The sequence below is a fragment of the Sebastes fasciatus genome, chromosome 21 (genome assembly GCF_043250625.1).
Source record: "Sebastes fasciatus isolate fSebFas1 chromosome 21, fSebFas1.pri, whole genome shotgun sequence".
Lineage (NCBI taxonomy): Eukaryota > Metazoa > Chordata > Actinopteri > Perciformes > Sebastidae > Sebastes > Sebastes fasciatus.
Window position 1 is genome coordinate 22698329 of NC_133815.1, and position 19748 is coordinate 22718076.

Sequence of the window (19748 nt, forward strand, 5' to 3'; positions counted from 1 at the left end):
GTCCCACCAGATATGTAGTCGTGACAGAAACAACCAAACTCCTGAGAGTTCCGCCCTAATTTTACCCTGCTCATTGTACCGCACACTGTTACTAAAATGTTTTAATTGCATTTTAGCACAAATATACCAGACACGCATAACTTAAGCATAACTTAAGCGACCAGCTGTAGTTATCTAGGTGAGTTTCTAGTTAACCAGCCAGCTGAGCTCTGCGGAGAGTCGGCCCCTCCCTCTGGTTGCTCAGCTGCTCCTGTCACATAAACGTTACGTATATTCATGTATGACCACCAGAGACACGACAAAATTGTATTTTTTTCAACAACTAAACAGGTAAATAAGTTTTAAACTCACATGAGTGAATAATATGTGTGATTAATGTGTAAACTGTGCAGGTTTGGTAGTAGTTTTGGTGCTCCAGCCGTTGCCACACCCACCAACTGTCACTAACTGTCATGTCTCAATTAACTAAAGGCTAAACCCAAGCTTTGTTTTTCACTCTATTATTATCAGTATACACTTTTACATTGTTGTCTTTAGTTCCGTTTTAATACAGGCTCTCCAGACACTGTTGTGTTGTGTTAAATAACGTTATAGTCTGTGATAACCGCTTAAACACAGGTAACGGTCGACTAACGGTAGACTAACGGTCGACTAACGGAAGCTAACGGTGCCATTAGTAAAAGTCACAACACACCATGGCAACCTGTCTTCACTCCTACAATAACTAACACAGCACATGTAACAGGGCTGGAAATTAACTTTTTTAGTCCACCTGCCACTGTGGCTGTTGGATTATAAACTCTACCAGCCTCTCAATAGAGTATATAGTAATATAGTCATATAGTAATAGAGTATCGTTGTGTTTCTTTGGCTGGTGAGTGAAGCAAACCAAGCAGCCACCAGCATGTTTTACCAGCATGTGGCTGGTGTCTGGAGCTAATTTCCAACCCTGGCATGAAGGCTAGTTTTTAACGTTACCAGTGATGTAATGTAACTAATTACATTTACTCAAGTAACACATTAAACGTTACTTGTACTTTACTCAAGTATTTCCATTTCATGCAACTTCATTCTTCTACTCCACTAACAGATACATCTCAGATAATAATGCACACAGTGCACTTTCATAGACTAAGCTACTGGAGTTACCCTGTACTATACTCACTTTTTTAATAGTCGTGTATCACAGCTGTTACCCTGCAATATATTCACTTTTAACAGTTTTCTTCATCTCCTTGTTTATTTTATTTGACCTTTATTTAACCAGGTAAAATCAATTGAGAACCAATTCTCATTTACAATGATGACCTGGCCAAGAGGCAGTAGCACAGTCCACACAAGTGACACAAACAGCACAGATACAATACAGTATGACAAACACATGAGAAAATGGCTAAACACAGCATAGGTAAATTAATAAACACTATGTACAAAAAAAGGCGGATTACTGGATGTTCTTTGTAAAAATGGAAGAGAGAGAGAGAAGTGAGGGCTGGTCAGCAAGTACAGCAGTCAACTATGACTTGTTGCAGCTTTTGTTTGAACATGTTGAGAGAGGTGAGAGCTGTTAGTTTGAGCGTGTTTTGTAGTGAGTTCCAGTCATTTGCAGCGGCAAAATGAAAGGAGTTATGACCAAACACAGTACGGACTTTTGGAATGACGAGCCTAATGAAGTCACTGGATCTTAAACGGCGATTGCTGTCGGAAATGTGCAGAAGATTGGAGAGGTAGCGAGGGGTCATTCCCAAAATGGATTTGTAGACCAAGAGCAGCCAGTGTTGTAGCCGCCTGGTGTGAAGGGAGGGCCAATCCACCAATCTGTAAAGATCACAGTGGTGGGTGGTGAAGGGTGCACATGTGGCAAAACGGATTGCTGAGTGGTGGAGTGTGTCCAGTTTTCTGAGGGTGGTCTTTGATGCCATTTTATAAATTATATCGCCGTAGTCAAATAGAGGAAGGATGGTCATTTTCACAAGGGTGAATTTGGCAGAGCGTGTGAAAGAGGCCTTGTTTCGATACAGGAAACCCAGTCTAGCTTTGACTTTAGCCAGAAGGTTATTGATGTGTGTGTTAAATGAGAGAGATGAGTCCAACCAGAAGCCAAGGTATTTGTAGGAGCTGACAAACTCCAGCTCCGAGCCATCAGCACTGTAGATCTTGGGAGGGCTGGGGATGATGAGGTTTTTCCGGTCAAACAGCATACATTTGGTCTTTTTGGAGTTGAGGAGCAGGTGGAGGTTGTGGAAAGACTGTTGGATGGAGGTGAGGCTTTGTTGAAGAGTGGACACAGCAGAGTGGAGTGAGGGACCAGCTGAATATATGATGGTGTCATCAGCATACAGATGAATCCAGGAATTTCCAGCAGCTTTGGCTACATCGTTAATATAAATGGAGAACAAAATAGGGCCTAAGATGGAGCCTTGAGGCACACCTTTAGAGATGGTAAGAGGTTCAGACATGATGTTTTCGGTCTTCACCCGCTGGACACGATCAGCCAGGTAGCTAGCAAACCAGTTGCAACATCTACTGGACAAGCCAATGCTGGTAAGTCTTTGCAGGAGAATGTTATGGTTGACCGAGTCAAAAGCCTTGGCTAGGTCTATAAAGGCAGCTACACAAGTCTGTTTGTTGTCCATGGCGGTGATGACGTCATCAAGGACCTTCAGTGTAGCGGTGGTACATCCGTGGCCTTTCCTAAACCCAGACTGCAGGTCAGACAAAATATGATTTAAGTCAATGAAGTGAATTAGTTGTTTATGTACCAGTTTCTCTATGACTTTGGCCAGACAGGGCAAAATGGAAATCGGCCTGTAGCAGTTCGGGTCAGAGCCAGAGCCTCCTTAAAAGAGGGGGAGAATCGTAGCTGATTTCCAGTCAAGGGGGAAAACAGACAGATGAAATGACAGGTTAAACAGGCTTGTAATAGGGGAAGCAATAATATGAGCGGCTGATTTTAAAAACACAGGGTCAAGCCCATCAGATCCAGCTGACTTGTTTGAATCTAACTTAATGAGTTCATCCAGGACTTCCGAAACCTTAACAGGTTGAAGGGAGAAGCTGTTAACGCTGGGTGATGAAGTAGGAGTGTTAAATGAATCTGTTTCAGGGGCAACTGCACCAAAGAAATTAGATGATTTCACGAAATGTTGGTTGAAGTGTGTGGCTATGCGTTGTTTATCAGTAACAATAATGTCATCAAAAATCAAAGAAGTGGGTAGATGCGGAGAAGCAAGTTTGTTTTCCATGGATTTGACTGTTTTCCAAAATTTCTTGGCATCAGAGCCACTGGCTGAGAATTCTTCTTTGAAATGACTGATTTTAGCTTTCCTGATCGCCTGTGTTGTTTTGTTCCTGCATTGTCTGAAGGCCAGCCAGTCGGCAGCAGACTGAGAAGACCTCGCTCTCCGCCATGAGGTGTTTTTTTAGGCGGATCAGAGCCGCCAAATCGTGACTGAACCAGGGGCTGTAGCGATTCTTCGTCCGGAATCGTTTCAATGGGGCGTGTTTCTCAATGATTAGGCTAAAGGTGTTTTTGAAATAAGACCAGGCATCTTCCACTGAGGGGATACGATTGATTCTTTCCCAGTTTGCAGCTGCAACATCTTGCAGGAAGGCCTGATTGTCAAAGTTTTTCAGTGAGCGCTTGGTCACAATCACCGGTGGACGTTTGACAGAGAGGCCGGAGCGAACGCATGCAATGGCACAGTGGTCACTCAAGTCTTGACTGAAGACTCCAGATCGGTAGTTTGATGGAGTGTTAGTGAGAATAATATCGATCAGTGTGGCAGATGACGGTGATTTCAAATTATGTCTGGTTGGCTCAGATACAATTTGAAAGAGGTTTAAAGCATCAAATTGCTGTGTAACTAAATCAGGGGGGTTGATCATATTCCAGTTTAGGTCACCCAGAAGGACAAACTCAGAGGAAATGTGAGGGGCCAACAGTTCACCGAGAGCTCTTAATGTGCATGCTGGAGCAGAGGGTGGTCTATAGCAAACAGCAACAGACAGAGTGAAATTTGTTGACAGTTTAAGTTTTAACAGTAACAGTTCAAATTGCTTGGGGACTGATTTAGACAGCGTAACAGAACATTGCAAATGATCTTTTACAAATATAGCCACGCCGCCACCCTTGGTGGATCTATCCTGACGAAACACGTTGTAACCCGGTATTCGAATTTCTAGATCCGAGACACCTTTCTTAAGCCACAATTCAGAGACAGCCAGAACATCAGGGTTTGCAGTGTGCACCTAGGCTTTTAAATAGTCATGTTTTGGCAACAAACTACATATATTGACATGTAGAAAGCCCAATGATTTACGATCACAAAAATCATTAAAGGACAGATTAGAGACAGTGGGACCATGAATAGCGGGCCCTGGGTTTGGGTGAACATTTCCAGAGATTAACAACATGAGAATGATTAACACACGTCTGAGGACAGTGCTAAAATGTTGCACATGTTTATCTTTCATTGACGGTTTGGTCAAAATGAAAGAGGAGGAGTCGTGGAACTGCTGCAATAACATGTAAGAGTACAAAGGAATAAGATTTGTTACACACCAAGTAGAAAGTCCAAAAGTCTTTGTAAACCAGAAGGATGAAATGTCCCTGGTTGATAAACTGAAGTCCAATGTACCAACACCGTTAGAAATGATGGCAGTCTCCTGTGTGTACCTGCTAGAAAGGCAGGTTGTATGAGCTGATGTGATCCAGAAAATAGAAATGATTGTGAGCCAAAAAGGCCAGGAAGGTTTTAGTGGATGAAACATGTCCAAACCAATAACCAATAGGTCAGGCTGTAGCAGGTTGAAGAGGGCCAGGCTATAGCTAGCAGAGGAAGCCAGGCTGTAGCAGGTTGAAGAGGCCCAGGCTTCAGCTAGCAGAGGAGGCTAGGCTGTAGCAGGTTGAAGAGGCCCAGGCTATAGCTAGCAGAGGAAGCCAGGCTGTAGCAGGTTGAAGAGGCCCAGGCTATAGCTAGCAGAGGAAGCCAGGCTGTAGCAGGTTGAAGAGGCCCAGGCTATAGCAGGTTGAAGAGGCCCAGGCTATAGCAGGTTGAAGAGGCCCAAGCTGTAGCAGGTTGAAGCAAGTTGAAGAGGCCCGGGCTACAGCTAGCAGAGGAAGCTAGGCTGTAGCCAGCAAAGGGGGTCAGGCTGTAGCCGGTTGAAGAGGCCCAGGCTGTAGCAGGTTAAAGAGGCCCAGGCTGTGGCAGGTTGAAGAGGCCCAGGCTACAGCCAGCAGAGGAGGCTAGGCTGTAGCAGGTTGAAGAGGCCCAGGCTGTAGCAGGTTGAAGAGACCCAGGCTGTAGCAGGTTGAAGAGACCCAGGCTGTAGCAGGTTGAAGAGGGCCAGGCTACAGCTAGCAGAGGAGTCCAGGCTGTAGCAGGTTGAATTGGCCCAGGCTGTAGCAGGTTGAAGAGGGCCAGGCTACAGCTAGCAGAGGAGGACAGGCTGTACCAGGTTGAAGAAGCCCAGGCTACAGCTAGCAGAGGAGTCCAGGCTGTAGCAGGTTGAATTGGCCCAGGCTGTAGCAGGTTGAAGAGGCCCAGGCTACAGCTAGCAGAGGAGGACAGGCTGTAGCAGGTTGAAGAGGGCCAGGCTACAGCTAGCAGAGGAGTCCAGGCTGTAGCAGGTTGAATTGGCCCAGGCTGTAGCAGGTTGAAGAGGCCCAGGCTACAGCTAGCAGAGGAGGACAGGCTGTAGCAGGTTGAACAGGCCCAGGCTACATCTAGCAGAGGAGTCCAGGCTGTAGCAGGTTGAATTGGCCCAGGCTGTAGCAGGTTGAAGAGGCCCAGGCTACAGCTAGCAGAGGAGGACAGGCTGTAGCAGGTTGAAGAAGCCCAGGCTACATCTAGCAGAGGAGTCCAGGCTGTAGCAGGTTGAATTGGCCCAGGCTGTAGCAGGTTGAACAGGCCCAGGCTGTAGCAGGTTGAAGAGGCCCAGGCTACAGCAAGCAGAGGAGGCTAGGCTGTACCAGGTTGAAGAAGCCCAGGCTACAGCTAGCAGAGGAGGCTAGGCTGTAGCAGGTTGAACAGGCCCAGGCTACATCTAGCAGAGGAGGCTAGGCTGTAATTTATGGATTTTGTAAGAAACCAATAAATAGGCACTATGCTCTCAGTCCAGTACAAGCTGAAGACACTTTACACGTTACAACAGCCAGATCAGCAGACAAAATAAAACATAAATAAAACAAATTCCGAGCTCACATGCAGACACACAGGCTGTTTTCGAAACCGCATACTGCATACTACTGAGGAGCGCAGTATGCAGTATACAGTACATACTGTATACTGCGTTCCTCAGTAGTATGCAGTATGTGACAGTTAAAGTGATGTATTTAGCAGTATGCTAGACGAGGCTTAAGCCTTCAAACCAGCTCTTAAAGCACAGGACAAAAAAACTAACTTGTACCACTATTACAATATTATCAAAAAATACAACTTTGATTTTGTTGTTTATGTTGTGCTTGTTTACTTTATAAGATACTGCAGGTTTAAACTATTTATTCTGACAGCTCATAAAGAAGTCCGACAAACAGGATCATCAACTAGGAGAGACGGGAAATATAAAACATTCATCCACAACGTTTACTTTACTCAAACTGCTTTTTCAGTTACAGCAAAAGGACTGATCTCCCTCCAGATATTAGAGAAATGTTAAAAAAGTGTCATGTTGTCTCATCAGGAACCTCTCTGCCCCGTCAGAAGCTGCTCTTTCCCTCTCCTCTTCTCTCTCCTCTTCCTCTCCTCTCATCTTCCCTCGCCACTCTGCTGCTCTGCAGCCGCTCTGTGAGCGTCACTGGCCGGCTCTCCAGCGAGCTACGCCCGCAGGTGATTGTGGAGCTTTTTAACTCGAAAAAAGGCAAATAAACACAGGTTCCTGTTAATTTATAATGGACATCTGTGTTGTGATATTTAAACAAACTATCCGTCAACAAGGAAATCAAAGCCTCTCGTCTACAGACCGGTCTCTAGAGAGCTCCAGCAGCTCATAGCGGTCTCTGAGCGTGACTACCCGGCTTGCTGGCAGCGACCCGGGCAGGCGCTCGCTGGCTGTCACGGTATTCTGTGGAGCTTCTAAACTCCGACAACGGTGGAACAAATGTTCGATTCGCCATCTAACTTCGTAAAACTGCCGATATTAATAATCTACACAGTTGATTTCTCGCCTCAAAAACGTTCAGAAGTGAATTTAGTGTTGAAATGGCTACAGAAAACGTAAAAAAAGAGCAGCTTTTGGCTGCTGTTTTTATACCCGTAGCCTGTGCTGTTCCGCCGCTTTGCATTGTGGGATACAGTAGGCGAGATAGACTGGTCCGATGCATACTGGAGAATTTTTCCAAATCAGTACGTCATCCGGGTATTTCTGGCATACTGGAGATTTTGCTTTTGTTCGCATACTGCATACTACATACTACATTTTGGCCAAATCAGTACGTACTACTAGTATAGTATGCGGTTTCGAAAACAGCCACAAACACAGGACTGGTCTGGCGGCCATCTTGGATTTCACCGCGATCAACATAGTATGTATTTTTATATTTGGTATATTTTTTTTGTATTTTGCTCTACTAACTTTTTTACTGCCTTTTTACTAACATGTTTTACACTATAGAACTGTGATGCTGGAAACTTGAATTTCCCTCGGGATCAATACAGTTACTATCTATCTATCTATCTATCTATCTATCTATCTATCTATCTATCTATCTATCTATCTATCTATCTATCTATCTCAGAGATAAATATTGGACTTTTTTTTGTTTTTTACTTTTTTCTAACTATATTTATCTGTCAGCTTCAGTTACTTTTCAGAATACAGTTTTTCTTACCCTTCCTGTCCAGTGAAAAACAATTAATCTAAATGTTTGTGAAGGTTGCAGTGTTCCTTTATGGGTTGAGAAAATTCTCTCTCCTCTTAAGCTAAATCTTCTTTCGGCTACAGCGGATCATCTGTTTCCATCTCTTCTCGTCCTCTGCATCTTCTTCTGTCGCACCAACATGTCCTCCATCACCATATCTATAAACATCCTCTTTGGCCTCTCCTCTTGACCTCTTGACTGGCAGCTCCACCCTCAGCATCCTTCTCTCGATATACCCGGCATCTCTCCTTTGCACATGTCCAAAACCACTCCACCCACTCCATCCTGCCTGCACTCTCTTCTTCACCTCTCTTTCGCACTCCTCGTTACTTTGAACAGTTGACCCAAAGTATTTAAACTCATCCACCTTTGCCATCTCTACTCCTTGCATCGTCACCATTCCTCTGTCCTCCCTCTCATTCACACAAATGTTTTCCGTTTTTGCTGACTTTCATTCCTCTTCTCTCCAGTGCGCACCCCCACCCCCTCAGGCTCTCCTCAACCTGCTCCCTACTCTCACTACAGATCACAATGTCATCCACAAACATCATAGTCCACGGAGACTCCTGCCTGACTACTTATTCTTGAAAATCTGTACCTGTACACCTCTTTCTCCACTCTCCAGACATCCTCTCACTTTCCAAGATTGTGTTAAACAGTCTAGTAAAATTCTCTGAGATCTCCATGCCTCCGCAGGTATATCATCTGGACCAACCGCCTTTCCGCTCTTCATCCTCTTCATAGCTACTCCCACTTCATCCTTCCTAATCCACCGCACTTACTGATTCGCAATCCACACATCAGCCAACCGTCTCTCTCTCATTTTCTTCGTTCATCAGCCCCTCAAAGTACTCCTTCCACCTTCTCAACACACTCTCCTCGCTTGTCAGCATATTTCCATTTCTATCCTTGATCACCCTAACCTGCTGCACCTCCTTTCCATCTCGACCCGTCTGTCTAGCCAACTAACCAAGTCTTCCTCTCCTTCCTTAGTGTCCAATCTCTCATACAACTTGCAATACACCTTTTCCTTAGCCTGCGCCACCTCTCCCTTCGCCACATCTCCTTATACTCCTGTCTACTTTCTTCATCTTTCTGGCTATCCCACTTCTTCTTTGCCAACCTCTTCCTCTGTATACATTCCTGTGCTTCCTCATTCCACCACCAAGTCTCCTATACTTCCTTCCTCTGTCCAGATGACACACCGAGTACCTTCCTAGCTGTCTGCCTCACCACTCCTGCAGTAGTTGCCCAGCCATCCGGCAACTCTTCTCTGCCACCCAGCGCCTGTCTTAACTCATCCCTGAACTCCGCACAACAGTCTTCCTTCTTCAACTGCCACCATTTGATCCTTGGCTCTGCCTTCCCTCTCTTCCTCTTCTTAATCTCCTAAATCATCCCACAGATCACCGTCCGATGCTGCCTAGCTACATACCACTTTGCTTCTCCAATCTCTTTCAGGTTGCACCTCCTGCATAAGATTTAGTCCACCTGTATGCACCTTCCTCCACTCACACATTGTAATCTCATAGAATATGATGCATTGCTGTAAATTAAACTACCCAACAGTATATAAAGGAGTTGAAATAAGCACAACCAAATGCAACAAACACATTAATGCAGCAGTAATATTAAATCCAGAGACATCAGATGTAATTGCAAAACACTGGCAGGGAACATTTTACTGCAAAATGACTACTTTTACTATTTAATTTAAGTACATTTTGCTGATAATACTTACATACTTTTACTTAAGTAAGGTTTGGAATGCAGGGTTTTTACTTGTAGTGGAGTATTTTCACAGTGTGGTATTTGTACTTTTACTTAAGTAAAGGATCTGAATGCTTCTTCCACTACTTGTTATTACTAAGAAGCGCTGCTTGTACAATATCCAACTGTGAAAGAAGTACTAAGATTAGCTAATTAACTTGATTTAAAAGTACCAATACCACTATGTAAAAATACTCCATGATAGGTCACAAGTCCTGCATTCAAACTTTTAATTGAGTTAAAGCAGTGTCGCTGAAAGAGACTGAGTAAAAGTACAGAAGTAGTTTTAAGCAAATACATCTTAAGTATCACTTAAAGTGGTCATTATGCTGAGTGGCCCTTGTCAATGAAGTACAAAAAGTACAATATTTCCCTCTGAAATGTAGTGGAGTAGAAGGAAAAAGTAGCAAAAAATGCAAATATTTAAATAAAGTACAGATACCTTGAGTAAATGTACTAATCACTCTCATTTCAGACAATCTTTACTGATTAACTGTTGTGAATCTGATCATCTTAGTACAACCAGCTGCCATGGCCTCAGGCGGGGCCTCAGTGCCACCAGCCACCCATTATGCCACCAAGGTGGAGCTGACCATCTCCTGTGAGAACCTCATGGACATGGACGTCTTCTCTAAGTCTGACCCCCTGTGTGCCTTGTACATCAATACCTCAGGCTCCCACTGGTATGAGGTCTGTATAGGTCACGGAGGGGATATGTTATGGATATGAGTTAAATACTTATTTTGAATAAGCAACTTATATAAACCTTTAGATCTAACACAGATGTACCTGAATGCATTGTTGGCACAGTAGCTGATGGTGTCCCCTGTTATATATGTCAGTGTATGTATTGGGCTTCTGATTTAATGTATGTTATGTGACATTATGTTAGATTATATGTATGTTTTTTCTTTGTGAATCAGTTTGGACGCACAGAGATGATCCTGAACTGCCTGAATCCAAAGTTCGCCAAGAAGTTTGTGATGGACTACTATTTCGAGATGGTGCAGAGGCTGAGGTTTTGCGTGTATGATATTGACAATAACACCTATGACCTGGGTGATGATGACTTTCTGGGGGAGCTTGAATGTACCCTGGGCCAGGTGAGCTTCACCTTGTACAATTGTGAAAGAAAACCTTAGGCGTTCAGCCACCTTTTCATTGTTCTGTGACACTGCCAGTGTTTTGTGTCCAGATTGTTTCTAGCAGGCAGATGACTCGATCTCTATTGCTGAAGAACAAGGCGCCGGCAGGTCGTGGGACCATCACAGTGAGTGGACTCTTTTTCTCTTTTCTAAAAGATATGATACGCTTTGTGGCACTCTGTGGACATAGACACACTGGACAGGACGGCTGCAATGTGCTCAGGCAGTCGAGACACAAGTTTATCAGATTGACAGTTTCCATAATAACTGTTGTTCTATGCCTTCGTGGGTGGTAATGTGGTCAAAACAAGCATGCACAGTTTTTTAAATGTTGTATATGGTTAAAATTATAGAGGCTTATTGGAGGCTTGATACTGTACCAACTGTAATTTATCTTGAGATGTGATCATAGCAAATAACCAGGATCTTAGCACTCTGTGGTATTAGACAGATTGCATAACTGCATCTGGTGTTGGTTATAGTGACCTGCTTTAAGATAAGATAAGATAAGATGAACCTTTATTAATCCCCGGAGGGAAATTCAGGTGTCAAAGCAGCAACATCAGCAAACAGTGAATCACAGGAGAGGTAAAGGTATACAAAAATTATAAAGACAATAATAGAGATATAAAAGATACAGAGTGAATGGGTGAACATAGTGTGTACAGTCCGTCAATAAATAAATGGCGCTTTGTGTTGTGCCGAGGGGGGATGAGTCTGTGGCTGAAGGTGCTCCTCATCTTGACTAGCTCATCATGGAGGGGGTGGGAGATTTGTATTGATTTGAGATATTGGTATTGATTTGATTAGTATAATATGTTTATGTTGTTACATGTTTAATATATCAGTGTTTCTGTGTACTAGCTGTAAAAACAAATATCCCTCTGGGACAATAAATCTAAATGTAATGTAGTTTAAGCGGCAACAGCTGGGTTATAAAACACAAACATGCTTTGTGCTGTTTACTGATGTGAATTTATACAATTTCTGGGTTTGAAAAGACAAGCAAATTAAAAGAAATATCCTTCACTGTCCTACAAAGACCTTTAATTTATTTTCTTTTTTTTCAAATAGATCTGTGCTGAAGAAATAACAGACACCCGAGTGGCAAACCTTGAGGTGTCGGCCCGCAGGCTGGACAAAAAGGTAACGAAGGTCATTTTAAATAGCTGGTTCTGACATTGGGGTTTACCTGCCCGTTAAGTGCTGTAAATTATTAATTGGATGTGGTTGTCCAGTTTCTGTGGTGGTCCGACCCTTTCCTGGAATTCTTCAAGCAAACAGAAACTGGATGGCAGCTGGCTCACAGGACAGAGGTAAACAGATTTACCATCAACTCATTCCTCTGCTTGCATTGAATTATTATTGACTTGTGGCTCATTTTAACCCGTTCACGTAGGTGGTCAGCAACAACCTAAACCCAATATGGAGGCCTTTCCGCATCTCATTGCGATCTCTCTGTGGAGGAGATGTGGAGAGACCTGTAAAGGTAATTTTGTTAACCATTTTAGTTATTTATCTCTGTTAAAAAGCCCTGTAAAATGCAGCCCATTAACACAACCTGTTCTCTTAACAGTAGATTTCTTTTGGTCCTTTTTATATTTTTTAGATCAGCTTGATTGACCATACTACTCTAACATACTAATGATTCATCTTGTAATTGCATTTTCTTTTCAAACTCCCAAACTTAAAAAAAGCTGCGACCCAGCTGGATAAGGGATGTGTGTGTGTGCACGGTTCATGACGTCCCCAACTGAAGGTGTGCATTTTTGCATTTCTTTTTCCTCAATTCAGTTACTCCCATTTAATTTACTTAATGTATTTACATCAATAACCAAGAATGAAATGTGATTGATTATTCGTGCATGTGAGATGTGGCCTTTATAATTTATTGTAGGGTTAGATTGATATTGGACCAAGTGTGCACTGAATATGTGATGAAGCTTCCTCGCTGAACACAAATAGTGAATACTGTATGTTTACATTATGTGTATGTCACATAGAAACTTACCAATATAGGGGGATTGTCCTCAGTAGTCTAAAAAAAAGACAATTTAAATTAAAAAAAATATTTTAAATGTTTGCACGCTGACAAAACAAACATTTCTTACCACACAATACTTATTAATATTGCTTTTTAATTAAAATGGAAACATATGTTAAGATGACAATCAGCAAACACGTTCGTAATGGCTTTATCAACCTTCATTTATTCATCCTGTTTTGATGCTTAGTTAGTCTCTGAATATATTATGGGGTGGCTTTATTTTGTCACCCACTAGAGGAAATCTCTCTCCGTTTGTCTTCAGGTTGACTGTTACGACCACCACGTTAACGGCTCCCATGACCTTATTGGGTCCTTTAAAGCCACACTGGCGGAGATGCAATTGGGAACACACATTTCCCCGGTGAGACTCGTGTGTGTGTGTGTGTTTGATTCCAGCTCTACCAATAAAAAAACTGTTCTTTTTTATTTTAACCAGCATAAATATGACTTGTGTTCTCACTTGCAGGCTGAATTTGAGTGCATTTCCCCAAAAAAGCTAAGGAAGAAAAACTATAAAAACTCTGGGGTCGTTTGCGTCAAGAACTGCCAGGTAATGATATAGAAATTAGGACATTTAAGACATCCGACTCTACCTTGATTTCAGTATATTTTCTCTCACTGAGCAACTGCATCTTCTCATTCAATTTTAAACAACCAGTAACACCTCTTGTTGACTCTTACATACGTGCCCACTCTTACTGTTTTTTATTACATCACTACAGTATATACATTGTACACTGCTGCACACAGTTAACATCATGTTTACTCTTTCAGGTGCTGAAGGAGTACACCTTCCTGGATTACATTATGGGAGGTTGTCAAATCAACTTCACTGTGAGTTTGAAAATATCAAGACACAAGCTATTATGACTTTGATACTTTTATTTATGTTCAATTTTTTATTCAGCGGTATGGCTGCAACTAACAATTATTTTCATTGTTGATTATTCTGTTGATTCTTTTCGTTATTAATCAATTCGTTGTTTGATCTTTAAAATGTCAGAAAATGGTGAAAAATGTCCATCAGTGTTTCCAAAAGCCCAAGATGACGTTCCTCAAATGTCTTGTTGTCCGCAACGATATTGACACAAAGATATTCAGTTTACTGTCATAGAGGAGTAAAGAAACACAAAGTATTCACATTTAAGAAGCTGCAATCAGAGAATTTTGTTTTTCTTAAAGAATTACTCAAATCATTTAATCGATTTTTTAAAATAGTTGGCGATTGATTTAACAGTTGACAACTAATTGATTAATCGTGGCTCTAATCAGCAGACCACACATACTGACTGACTGCTGTCTTATAAGTCAAATTTATTGTTTTATTTAGACACTTGCAGAAGCTCAGTATATACTGTATTGCATTTGGTCAATGAGCAGCTCCTCATATATTGATCCTAAATCCTCTCTCGGACCCCGGCCAGATTGCCATCGACTTCACAGGCTCCAACGGGGATCCCAGCTCTCCACAGTCCCTCCACTATATCAACCCTGAAGGCTACAATGAATACCTGACAGCCATCCAGGCAGTGGGCAATGTCATCCAGGACTATGACAGGTAAACGCTGCTTCATCCTACATTATCTTACCACCCAGAGTTAAGACAGGCAGGTGTAACTTGTCATTTACTAACTTCTGATTTGAAAACTTCTATCGAATAAAGTTTACTCGGTTAGTTAGTTTTACAGCTTTAATCAACTGACCTTGTACCTTGTTCCTTGTGTAATGTGTCATTGATGTTAAACCTGCCTGTATTTGTTCATTCTTTCTGTGTAGTAACAAGATGTTCCCGGTCTTTGGCTTCGGAGCCAAACTCCCTCCCTCCTGGCATGTACGAAACAATTCTAGAAAACCTTTAAAAACAGACAGACTTGACATCAGACATGAATGACACTGTAGACAAGCACACTGTGCTTTCACATTTATCCCATTCATTTCCTCGAGCTGTTTGAAATCCTGCCATGTACAGTAAATCAAAGATGTTTGATTTTATAGTGAAGTCTCAAACTGGTCTTACCAGGAGGATATGAATAATAGATTTATAGAAGATAATGTGTCTATTCATAGTGACCTTTCCTATGTCTAACTGTAGACTCTATGAGCTGTAAAATCAGCACTACGACCAAAGTAGGGTTTAAAAATGTGTGATATGTTCCCATTTTAAGGGTGATATTGTGATATAATTGTCACTGACCTGACTGGCAGTGTAACATACTTTCAAAACAGCTTACTTGGTGGTCTCTTTGTGATTTTGATTTGTGTCAGCCATGAAATCTTTTGTATAATTGTATAATATCAGAATAATGTGTTACAGTGTTTTTCTGTTCCATTTTTTAAATTCAAGTTGGTGTAAAATTGTCATGGACTGTATTCTAAAGCTTTCATATATTCATCTGTCTATGAATCATGCTTCCAGGTTTCCCATGAGTTTCCTATCAACTTCAATCCAGCAAATCCGTTCTGCGCAGGTAAGTCTAACTTTGTTACAAGATTGTGTTTGGTTGTTAAAAGTTGTCCCGTAATGCGGCAGTGGTGCTGTCTTATACTCTACTCATACTGTATGTGTGTGTGTGTGTGTGTGTTGCAGGCATAGAGGGTGTGGTGCAGGCCTACCAGCAGTGTCTGCCCCAGTTGAGGCTCTGGGGCCCCACCAACTTCGCTCCGATTATCAACCATGTAGCCTGCTTCGCCAGACAAGCTCTCCGGCAGAATATGGCCTCAGTAAGCAGCCACATTCTTTTCTCGAAAGAAAAATAATCAATCTCAGGACATTCCTCAATCAATAGTTATTAGATTCAGTTTTGAGAGGGAAAAACTGAAACTTTTGACAATTAATAGGTAATACCTGTTGTTTTTTCTCCTAGTCCATGAGATAATATCAAACTGATGTTTTACTGCTTTTGTTCCCTTTACCACTGAAGCATGTTTTTGTTTTTAAGAAACAGAGTTCATCTTGCATATTTTGGAATAACATGTTTCACTTTTTGAGACCGCGATACCTTGACATGTCATGTTATTTCAAAAATGTTTTCCATTAAAACAATATTTGATATATTGGGTCAAATCTAATTCATAAAAACAAACTTGCACTGTTGCTTATATAAATGTCCTATTATAAGATTCAGTGATGTTTTTGTCATTAGTAATAAAAATAAATGTTGTTCAGTCAGGCTGTGTCCTAATGGCAACCGAAGCAAACTGGAAATTAAAAAAGATATTACAAGATCTAGGAATAAAATAATATTGTAATACTTGATACTTGTATACTTAATATCTGACATTGTCTGATTGGTTTCCTCTCTCCATCTGCAGCAATACTTTGTGCTGCTCATCATCACAGATGGAGTGATCACAGACATGTACCAGACACGCACGGCCATAGTGGAGGCCTCCCGTCTGCCCATGTCTATCATCATTGTTGGAGTGGGGGGGGCGGACTTCAGCGAAATGGAGTTCCTTGACAGTGATGACAAATTGCTGAGTTCGCCCAGAGGTGATGTCGCCTCAAGAGACATCGTCCAGTTTGTGCCCTTCAGAGATTTCCAAGTAAGCAGCAGCCGATACCTTTATACTGCGAGAGTTATTATATGTACATACAGTATAAGGGTTTTTTAAAGGAACAGTGTGTAACATTTTAAGGGATCTATTGCAGGAAATGGAATATAATATTCTTAAATATGTTTTCATTAGTGTATAATCACCTGAAACTAAGAATCATTGTGTTTTCGTTAGCTTAGAATGAGCCCTTCATATCTACATAAGGAGCAAGTCCTCTTCACAGAGTCCTCATTTTTTCTACAGTGGTCCAATCCCAACGTCCACACTCACAGACGCACAGACTTTGAGGCGCGTTCCCGCAAAGTCTGTGAGGGTTTAGGGCTGCCCCACTGTCAAATCGTCAGTTCTTGAGGGCTCTCTCGCAGACATTTTGAGCCCTTTACGAACACTTTCCATAAGTCCGCATTTCTGCAGACTTTGCTTGAGGGAATTACCCACAATTCATAGCTTTGTGATGTTAAACACAGGGTTACCAAGGGAAGCCTGAAGGCGTTTGTTACAACCCGGAGTTGGGGTAGGGGTAAAGGGAGTAACATTTGAGCCGATGTTATCAGGCAATCACTTGTTTATTAATTAGTGATTGAAATTAAAGCAAAATAACACATACAATGGATGGAATTATTAACAACTGAAAACGAGGGTTTAGGGGTGGCCGAAATGGAGGAAACAACAAGGCACACACCCTAGCCCTGAACGATCCTAATCAGCAGACAACTCAAACAACTGCTCTACTCACAACAAAATATAACTAAACAGGAGTACCTCAAACTAGTTAACAGTTAATATTACAATCTAAAGTCCACTGACTCCAGTGGGATTTATACACAGGTTCTGGTTAACAGTTTCCACACACACAGTCGAGAGGCACGGGGAACAGATCAAATTAAATCACTGCCCGCCTTGGTCTGGTCACAGCTGGCCTTTAATTATTTCCCCTAACAAACACATGAAATCAGAGGAATGCAAGCATTACACTACACACCTGGTTCATTCATCAACCAGTTCTTTTAATTTTGCTTAATGATGCTGTTTTAACAAAAACAAGTGAATTGATTATTTGACAATAAGGCTACATCACGTCTCGTAAGGCCAGAGCCTGGAGTAGCTACGTTCAAATCAGGGAGTAAAGAACATAAAATAAAAACCCACAATTGGCGTAGTCAAGGTAACGTGATGTGTTGCCACAAAGTGCTGTCCCATTCGTATTTATACCATTTCAAGCCCTTGCAGCCTCTCACACTCAACCATTTACTAGGTGATGTCAGTTAAGACCCTGAGGGATCAGGGCTTAAGGCCTTTGGGGGGACATTGGGATTGGGCCAGTAGCCAAGAATGGACAAACCAAACTCTGGCTCTAGAGAGAGCCTCTCACGTTGTTACGTTACCTGAAGGCCACCGTAGTTCTCCGACACGCTTGTGAAACTGCGGTAACTTGAGCCGCAGAGTGCAATAACCTGGTACCGCCAGCTGCCGTCTGACTTTATTCTTGTAACATTGTCATTGCAGGGAAACAGCGTGGCCCTCGCCCAGAGCGTCCTGGCAGAGCTGCCTGATCAAGTGTCCTCCTTCTTCAATTCTTTCAAGCTGAAACCCCCTAATCTATTCGGTGTTCCTGACCCATCCTAGAAAGGTGGGTTAAAGCAACCCAAATACCTCATATTAACTATTTATCTGCATCTCCTGCACCCTTTTTCTGCTTTTAGTGTATGGAATGGCACAAATAAATGCCAAGAAATGCATGTGGCTATATATAAAATTAATAATAGTGCATGTAACACCTGCAAGAATATGTTAATAATGTTTGCTTTGTTGATTAAATGCCATTATTTCTCTTTCTTCTCCCTGTATTACCTCCTCTCTGTTGTTACGTTGCACAATCTCTCAGTACTATAAACCATATTTCTTAAGAGACACGTTTAGCGTTTTAATCTTCAAATCATCTGAGACAGCAGTAGGCTCATAAAGTGCCTGGTGTGTTTTCTGTCCGTCCAGGCAGTGAGCTGGGAAAGGCTGGACAGGTTGTGTCAGCACCACCACCATCACACTGATGAGACACTGTTCCTCCTGGTTGCCTCTGTACATGCAAGCAGAGTTTAACTAATAAAGCGCTTTGAGTGGTCGGAAGACTAGAAAAAGCGCTATATAAAAGCAAGTCCAAAAAAACTAATGTATAAGATGGTGTAATTCTGAGCGTGATGTTAATTAAGTACTAAGTTTGAGCCTGATACTGAGTGTTTAATGGAGCATGGTGACTGAATTTGAGGGAACGTGTGTACCCATAAAAAGTGTAATCCCAGTTACAGCTATTGTAACACGAGATTAAATAGATATACAAGCATCTAATGCACCCGACTGTGAAAGGAATGTGTTGCCAAATGTATGTTTTTTCACTTGCATCAGTGTTGTCATATGATTTATGTTCACCTCAAAGACCATGAACTGTTACCACAAAGAGTTTTGCCTCTCCTGGCAATGTGGTGTTATTCTGATGAGGGAAACTTTATGTCACAACTGGCAGACATAAATCACATCACAGTCCAGTAAGCTATATTTAAGTTTGTATCTAGCTTGACAACAACATATATTATACAATGTATGCAACTGTCAATAAAAATAACTTACTACCATTGAATGAATGTGTATCTGTAGTCTTTCTCTTATACCAAGACTGTTGGGGGTTCACTTTGGACGGCTGGCAGGAAGAAAGCAACAAGATAATCATAAAACAAATCCTCTGGATTTCACACTTGGAAACATGAATCTGGACGTTGTGTCCATCAACAATGAATGAAGAACAACATCCAAATAGTGTTTTCCTTTGTATTTCCCATATTGTGTTGACAATAATATGCAATGGATAAACAAAATATCACTGGTGTTAAATTTGAGGTAAAAGGCAAAACAAAACGCTTGCCGGTTGAACAAAGTAAAGGGATAATAATAATTATACTAAATATCGTGTATTTGCCATGTTGTTATTGCTTATGACCAATCATTGCCATGACTATACAATGCCCTCCCGCGGTGACCACGAGTAACTACACCTCTGGGTACATTGATGGTTTTACTTTGAAATAATTAACCGGAAGTGTGAGTCTGCTATAATGTCTGCATTGACGTCACTTTGACTAATTTATCAGTTCCTCTCTGTCGCCACTAGAGGGCAGCAAACACTCCTGATTTTAAATACACAGATCAAGTTAGCAACAGGCCATTTATATCTACCAGTTGTTTAACCTGAATAATGTTTATATATTTTTAAGCATTATCAGTTCCTGAGTCTGCCTCCGCGTTGATGCTGGGAGATGTTGATCTGTGTATTTAAAATCAGGAGTGTTTGCTTCCCTCTAGTGGCGACAGAGAGGAA

At 41.9% G+C, this 19748-nt stretch overlaps 1 protein-coding gene and 1 long non-coding RNA gene across 5 annotated transcripts; both read left to right on the forward strand.

Moving 5' to 3' along the window:
- The first annotated feature begins 188 nt into the window (after window positions 1–188).
- LOC141760031 (copine-3-like) lies at window positions 189–19013 on the forward strand. Of its 3 annotated transcripts, none has more exons than XM_074622653.1 (18): window positions 212–330; window positions 8332–8557; window positions 10149–10321; window positions 10555–10734; window positions 10827–10901; window positions 11851–11922; window positions 12015–12092; window positions 12176–12265; window positions 13086–13184; window positions 13290–13373; window positions 13598–13657; window positions 14248–14381; window positions 14600–14654; window positions 15240–15291; window positions 15411–15544; window positions 16136–16369; window positions 17888–18011; window positions 18374–19013. In XM_074622653.1, exons 3-17 carry the CDS (start codon window positions 10163–10165, stop codon window positions 18005–18007), a joined length of 1626 nt encoding a protein of 541 aa, XP_074478754.1. In that variant the 5' UTR covers window positions 212–330; window positions 8332–8557; window positions 10149–10162; the 3' UTR covers window positions 18008–18011; window positions 18374–19013. The 3 variants fall into 3 exon arrangements, with proteins under 3 accessions (XP_074478753.1, XP_074478754.1, XP_074478756.1); XM_074622655.1 differs by having other exon boundaries at window positions 10149–10314; XM_074622652.1 differs by lacking the exon at window positions 8332–8557 and having other exon boundaries at window positions 189–330.
- On the forward strand, window positions 4327–6214 carry LOC141759591 (uncharacterized). Of its 2 annotated transcripts, none has more exons than XR_012592162.1 (3): window positions 4327–4956; window positions 5056–5213; window positions 5387–6214. It is a non-coding gene; the product is annotated as an uncharacterized LOC141759591 (long non-coding RNA). The 2 variants fall into 2 exon arrangements; XR_012592161.1 differs by having other exon boundaries at window positions 4327–4858.
- Window positions 19014–19748: the final 735 nt, after the last annotated feature.

Coding starts and splice junctions, on each gene's coding strand:
- LOC141760031 (XM_074622652.1), top strand. CDS start 10,163: ATGGCCTCAGGCGGGGCCTCAGTGCCACCAGCCACCCATTATGCCACC. Junction 10,902..11,850: donor CAGGTCGTGGGACCATCACA/GTGAGTGGACTC, acceptor TTTTTCAAATAG/ATCTGTGCTGAAGAAATAAC. Junction 15,292..15,410: donor AGCAAATCCGTTCTGCGCAG/GTAAGTCTAACT, acceptor TGTGTGTTGCAG/GCATAGAGGGTGTGGTGCAG.